The sequence below is a fragment of the Megalops cyprinoides genome, chromosome 2, assembly GCF_013368585.1.
Source record: "Megalops cyprinoides isolate fMegCyp1 chromosome 2, fMegCyp1.pri, whole genome shotgun sequence".
In the NCBI taxonomy this organism is placed as follows: domain Eukaryota; kingdom Metazoa; phylum Chordata; class Actinopteri; order Elopiformes; family Megalopidae; genus Megalops; species Megalops cyprinoides.
The window spans coordinates 51,240,001-51,247,184 of record NC_050584.1 but is presented as its reverse complement, the minus strand read 5'-3'; the positions used below and the strand labels follow the sequence as shown (position 1 = coordinate 51,247,184).

Sequence of the window (7,184 nt, the reverse complement as noted above, 5' to 3'; positions counted from 1 at the left end):
AGAGTCTAGTCGGTCTGTTTTGTATTTGTAGTGTTGCCTTGCATCCTAGTCCAACCTTTTACTGTCGCACCACAGAACGTGAGAATTGGTAGTTGTTATGTGCAGGCCCTTATTAATATGGAGTGTGTGGGAAGGGGCGGGTTAGTCTCTGTACTGTGGAGATATATGTGTTCCAGAGGTCTGGGTGTCGTGTGGAGGCCCGTTTTGCAGTTGGCAGGTTCTGTGTACTTGTTTACGAATACATCTGGGGGAGCACTTAGCGGGAAAGAGGGGCTTTTGATGTTGGCCGTGACCTGTGTGCAGTGTGTCTCAGAGCAGGACTTCTGGGCTCTTTTAAAGCCGAAGCCACTGGATTTCCAAAGAGAGGAAATGAGCCACTGCTTTCCTGCGAGCTGTGAGGTCACAGCAGAAGCCTGGCTGCGGAGCCCCTCTGACGTTTGTCGCTGCCGCGGTCACCCGCAGACGCTTGGTCACCAGCTCGCAATTCCCTGCATAAGCAGTAGACCCCGGCTCCCTCTAGCTCCTGGGCCCCGTGCTCAAGTGGCTCTCTGTTCTCTTCCCCTTGCCTCAGGAAAGGGGGATCACTTACTTTCTTCAGGTCGTTCGGGTAATTGGGAGAACTAATGGACAACAGTTACCAGTACATTGGAGCTCATCTGGAGTTTTTTTCTTCTTCCTGCCAGAGTAATGTAGTACTTTATGGGAGAGGGCTTTTCTGAGATTCATGTGGATTCACGTTAGATCACATGACATGATTTGTAGAGGTATATGAACGCAGACTCAGTTCCAGGTGGATTCTGACGGTACCCCAGTCCTGTGTATTTCCAGATGAGGAGCGTCTGGAATAGACATGCCGATGAGGATGGGATGTACCCATCTGAATAAATCTACAGCTCAGTCAGCTTGGCCAGGGGACCTAAAAAATTCTTATAACTTGGACCAGAGACTCAGTGCCGTATTGAATCTCTGGTCTTAGTTTAATGTTTTAGCCAGTGTCTCTTTTTTAAGGAGATAAGACTTTTCCGAGTGAGTCAGTACTCCTGCTTGTTGATGTGATGTGTCTCCTCATCAGTATTTATGTCTAACTAACAAAGCTCATATGGCTCTAACATGGGATTTCTAAAACTCATTCAGTAGCAAATCTTTCATATCCCGTTCAGAGCAATAACTTATCTCCCAGACTGCTGATGTGAATCTCTTAATGTGCGCCCCCGTCTGCTAGCGTGACCGTGCGCTCATCGTCTGGCCGTGACACTTGCGGTGCAGTTTTTGCGCGGCTTGATCACCTTTCCGGAGGTTAAACGGTCCTGTCTCTCACAGCTGCCTCTTGGTGTCCATGTGTCACTGGTTTCCAATCCTTGCCTTCCTGCACTCTGAGGCTCTTTCCCCTGCCCTCTCTGTTTCCAATCACTGGGACTGGACCGCTGCGAACAATGGCCCGGTCAGGTTTGCGTAATATTGCCTGGCAGCCTCTTGCCTGCCGTTGCAGGGTTTTTTCTTATTTGTTGTTCTCCTCAGCGGCCTCTCCTTCCACAGAACTCTAGGAGGCACATTTCCAGGAAGCCAAACCTCTGTCTTGTGGAATGTGCCTAAAACTGTTGTAACCGAACTGATTTTGTCCAGTGTACAAAATTAGTTTGCATATGCTCCATCCTTCATAATTAATCTGGAGAGGGAGTAACCTCACTTCACATGACAGGGAAAATCCATTTCATTTTCCAGAAGCTTTGGGTTTGTTTGTTATGTAATAATAACAATAATAATAATAATATTTATCTCTAGTCTGAATCTGAAAGCGTTTCTCTTTGATCACTGCTTCTCGTTGCATTTAAAAAAACTAATGTTCAAAGTATTTGTAATCTAGCCAATTAGCCATATGAATTCCCTCAGTTATAAGGTCATTATGGAGCTCTGACTGCTTGCCAGAGCTGAACAGGAGGGATCTCTCCAGAACACCCTGTTTCCATTAGCACTGTGCATACTGCGTGCAGGGAAGGGAAAGCACACCAATCAAAACGAATCGCTTTTCATAATAATATCTCAGAAGGCATCTGCAATTAGCCTTAGCATTAGACCCGTGGAGTACTTACTCTGTGCAAGAGCTGCGTGTAAGGTCAACCTGCTCTACAGCCCTGGTTCCGTTTCCAAGGCGATGACTGCTCTCCTTCACGGATCAGTCTGCACCAGAGGCACTGCACAATTGCAATGCAGTGACTAATGTTCTAGCATGCTGAAAGGCAATTACTGCATTTGTAGCGCTGTGGGTCTCTGGACGATGACTTCAGACCCGAATGTGTTTGTTTGTTAACGGGAGGAGCTGCATGGGAGCTGGAATGACCCTGTGGCCCTGAAGGCTTTGGAACACATTACAGACAGATGGGACATCTCTCCATTATGTTAACCTTACTGAGATGTCCCTGGAACAGCTTTTCCCAGTCAGGATCTACTTTAGAAAGATCTGTTTCAGCTCAGGATAACCATCTTTTTTCCCCCTCTACTGTCTGCCACTACTGTGTATAATAAACATTCTGTCAGGCATTTAAACAAAGGCATTAGGATGGAAGTGAAGCTAATTGTTTGGCTTTAGATATGTGGCACGTCTGAATTTTAATATGCACCCTCTTATTCATTCTCATTCATTACTCTTTTTCATTCCTCTCAATAAAAGTTGTTGGTAAACAACAAAGAACAAGTACCTCATCGCAAAAATATTTTTAAGGGGCTGGAATGCAGATGTTGATGAAAGCAAGGTGCTATTCATCTCTTCGCTGAAGCATAGCTTACATGTAGAAGAGCGGGTAGTCATCTGCAGGGATGCCCGTAGTGAATGTGTTTATATGCGTATGATCTTGTCTGTTTGTCCTGCAGGGATGTACCTGTCAGACCTGACCTACATCGACTCGGCCTACCCCTCCACCGGCAGCATCCTGGAGAATGAGCAGCGCTCCAACCTGATGAACAACATCCTGAGGATCATCTCCGACTTGCAGCGCTCCTGCGAGTACGGTGAGTGCCAGCTGCCAGCAGGGGGCTCTCCTTCACCCATCTCAGTCTCCTCTCTATCTTCTACCTCTTTCACCCCCATCTCCATGTTACACCACACTCTCTTACCCCCCATCTCCATATTACACACTCTCTTACCCCCCATCTCCATATTACACACTCTCTTACCCCCCATCTCCATATTACACACTCTCTCACCCCCCATCTCCATATTACACCCTCTCTCACCCCCCATCTCTCTTTACTCTCGTTCTCTACCCCACCCTCTCTTCTGATCTGCTCCTTGTTTCCTGCAGACATACCAGTATTGCCTCATGTCCAGAAGTATCTCAACTCTGTCCGTTATATCGAGGAGCTGCAAAAATTTGTGGAGGATGACAACTACAAGTAAGTGTAGCTGCTGTGGACACCTGTCAGACACCGTTTCTGTGCCCATGAAAGTGTGCTCTCTGACACTGCTGTATTCCTGTCAGGCTCTCCTTAAAAATCGAGCCAGGCACCAGCACCCCTCGCTCCACTGCCTCCAGGGAGGACCTTGTAGGTAAGAGCAACCTGCAGCATATCCATCACACCTTTTCTTTCCAGAATCAATCCATGTATATCCATCAAAGAGAATACTGATGTCGAAGTTATTCACTTAAAGGACTGCTAATATCCGTTTGAACATCAACAGTCAGGTCTTGGGAGATTGTAAAAGACGCATTGCTGGCATGAAGTCAGGGCTGGATGAGAAAGAGCTGACAGAAAAAAGAAAAACAGGATGTGCTGTGTTCCGAGGAGAGGCTTGTGAGTTGAAATATTGACTGCTTTCCGAAACCAGGCCCGGACGCGTCTGCGTCTCCTTTGTGTGGTCGGAGGGGCACTGCTGCAGAGGGTGCCCTGTCCAAAGTGCCGCCCACCCCACCTTCGCCCCGAAACCTGCTTCCCTATGGACACAGGAAGTGCCACAGCCTGGGCTACAAGTCAGTACATTTCATTACACAGTCAACACTCAGAGCTTTAGCAGGCTATTAGCAGATTATTATTACTGTTAGCCATTTTCCTGAGCCATCTCATCATTGACCCAGTTTAATTTGGTATGACAAATGAGAGTGGTCATTTAGAGACAGCACAGGATCTGAGCACCTGTTTGTGTGTGGCTGTAGTTTTCTGGTCTAGATAAGTAAGTAAACCCTTTCTTCTCTCCCTCTTAGCTTCATCCATAAAATGAACACAGCAGAGTTCAAGAGTGCCACCTTCCCCAATGCGGGCTCCAGGCACCTCCTGGACGACAGCGTGATGGAGAGCCACACCCCCACCCGTGGGCAGGCTGAGAGCTCCACCCTGTCCAGCGGAATTTCCCTGGGTTAGAGCCAATCAGATTCACAGAGTAATCTGACACATACACTGACATGGTCTTATCAACCTCTGCTTATAGTAGACATTAGACTAACCTTCACATTCACCGCACACCTACATATTTGTATGTAGCGCAAACAAATTTGTACACCTCATATGTCAGTAAAGACACCTCTCCATCATATGCTGTCTTTGACGAAATGAGTGTGATCTGTGTGTCTGCAGGCAGCAGCGAGGGCTCAGAGCTCAGTGAAGAAATGTCTTGGCCAGCCATTGAAAGGTGAGCACATACACCTCCACACACACACACACACACACACACAAATACACGTGTGCATACGTACATGCGAGTCTTCAGTTGATGAGCTGTGATACTACATTCTAGACACACCCCATAGCAGAGTGGAGTGAGAACAGCTGTGGTTGAAGGTGAGAGTTGGGGGGGGGGGGGGGGGTTACCTGAGACCGTCCCGCAGTCAGCTCATCAGCCTATACCTTAGCTGGTGTACGTGCATTCTGAAGTAGGTCAGCAGGAGAATACCGGCCACTTTACTCTGATCTGCCACCCCAGATACGCATCGCTGTGTGCTTCCATGTGCTGTGCTACCTGCAGCTTCCCCTGCTTGGTCCCAGTCGCTGCTGATGCCATGTTAAGGCAGCCAAGGAGTCCCGTCTCCCACTGTGACGGCTGGCACGTCTGCCAGGGGTGCTCATATGAAGCCTGCAGGAGCCACTGACCCCACCCCCCCCTCTTCCTCCCCCAGCCCAAACTCTCCCACTGTGATCTGAATCCAATCCTGTGCTATACTGTGCCGTAAAACATATCCTGAAATCCAACAGGAACCGCTTCTATCACTCCCTCGGCCCAGTAACCAGGGTGGCCCGAATTCCTTACCGAGGAGTCCTGAAAGCCAGCAGGTACCGTGCCCACCCCCCTCGCCTCCCGCTGCGGGGGCGTGAGTGTGTAGTGTTGATAGTGTCTGTTGCCGTGCAGTCGGGTGGTGGGCTAATCTGTGACTCGTGCGTGACTCTCTGCTACAGTAAATTCCTGCTAATCAAGCCCTGGTTTGGTGGCACTTTCCTCTTTGTCTCTTGTCTCTCTCTTCAGCGGGGCTTTCTGCGCTCATTTTGACTCCCTCTTTCACACGTTCCCCTGTGATGCACACGCTGCCCATCTGCTCAGAGCTTTCCTAGGATTCGTCAGAATGCTGTTTTTGGGGTGGTGGTGTTCCTCTAAAGTAAAGCTGATAGGATGTAAAGCGATAAGTGTACTCTGAATGGCCAGTTCCAAAACACACGCGTCAATGCAGTCTAACAGTGTTGAAGCTTTGGGGGGGATTTTGTTTACAGCACACTTCTACTGATCAAGCTCACTGCATGAGAAAGCGGGCAATGGATAACCTGTTGCTTTTTTCACTGCAGCTGAAACGAGGCATTTAGTTTTCCTGTAGCTGGTTTTGCTGCTTTTATTCTGTAATGGTTGGTATTTATTTGTTAGGGCATTTCTGTCCGCTCTAAAGGGGAAATATAATTTCTATAAAACACCTCTAGGTCTAGACCTGCACGGAGAACAAGACGGACCAGTGCACATCCATGCCACCTATTTCCCATTAAGACCTGCTGCAGTTCCTCTTGACTGAGTGCCTGTGTGTGTATTTTTTTTGAAAAGGAGGAGAAGGGGACAGATTGCTTGTGCGCGTGGCAGGAGAGCACAGTACCGATTCCTGATTATCATGCAGGGACATGCCTGGCTCCTCTATCACAGCCTTTCCCCAGCAGGGCCCTGCGCACAACACAACCAATAAAGCTCCCACTTTAATCGTAACAGGCTGGGCTTCACATTCCTGTTTGCACAAATCTTCCTTTTTCTGCCTTTGTCATCACATCCGTATGACTCATACGAGTTCACATCTCTCTGGTGTGGCCACTGCGCAATGTTGAACATTGCCCTCCCGCTTTGTTTCCATCAGTTCCGATCTGGATCTGTTTAGAGGGTAACTTGCTAATGGTACATTTCCACACTGCAATCTCCAGTAGGTGGTCAGGGGGCTCCGGCTCCCTGTGCCATGCCCGATTGATTGGATCCACATTGCGGGTATTTGTGCACTGAGGTATTCCCCATTGGGAGTGTGTGTGTGTGTGTGTGTGTGTGCGCGTGTGTTTGTGTTTGCGTGTTGGTCCCCTGGATGATTTCGCTATATCTCGTTCCAGCTCAGCAGAGTCCGAGGAGCTGGCGGTGCACCTGTACCCTGGAGCCGTGACGGTGCAGGGGGTGCTGAGGCGCAAGACTCTGCTGAAGGAGGGGAAGAAGCCTACGGTGAGAGCCGCCAGCAGCCCTGCTCCTCCCTCCCTCTTTCTCTCTCTCTCTCTCTCTCTCTCTCTCTCTCTCTCTCTCTCTCTCTCTCTCTCTTTCTCTCTCTCTCTCTCTCTCTCTTTCTCACATACACACACACACACACACACACGCTCTCCATGTCCTCCAGTCTTAACACCTTCACACGTGGTTTACCAGTGGAGCCGGTCTGTTTGAGTGTGAGCGTCTGCCTGTGTATCAAAATCTGTTAACCATAGGCAAGGCTTACTATCTCGCTCTGTCATCTTAGTCATAACCAATTTCCTAACTTTTGTTCTGTAAATAAAGCATTTTTCTCTGTTGAGAGAAACAGTCTGGAAGCGTTTATGTGGGTCTTGATGGGAGTCCTGGCTCTGTAGGGTGGAGGCTGTAGTCATAGGTGACGCACGGAGCTGCGGTCTGCGCTTGTGACGTCGTGCCAGTCAGGGCGTGGGCAGCACCAGCACGCGTCGCGTGTGCAGAGATGGGCATCCGGCCGGAAGCTTGGCTC

At 49.0% G+C, this 7,184-nt stretch overlaps 1 protein-coding gene across 1 annotated transcript in view; it reads left to right on the top strand.

The window, feature by feature from the left end:
• ralgps2 (Ral GEF with PH domain and SH3 binding motif 2) overlaps positions 1-7,184 on the top strand; it is a 57,995-nt gene that overhangs the window by 45,204 nt on the left and 5,607 nt on the right. Inside the window, exons 8-15 of the mRNA XM_036518083.1 lie at positions 2,869-3,006; positions 3,300-3,390; positions 3,477-3,544; positions 3,824-3,965; positions 4,197-4,348; positions 4,567-4,621; positions 5,182-5,259; positions 6,553-6,658. Of these exons, the coding sequence (XP_036373976.1) occupies positions 2,869-3,006; positions 3,300-3,390; positions 3,477-3,544; positions 3,824-3,965; positions 4,197-4,348; positions 4,567-4,621; positions 5,182-5,259; positions 6,553-6,658 (830 nt within the window). The remainder of the gene's footprint in view (positions 1-2,868; positions 3,007-3,299; positions 3,391-3,476; positions 3,545-3,823; positions 3,966-4,196; positions 4,349-4,566; positions 4,622-5,181; positions 5,260-6,552; positions 6,659-7,184) is intronic.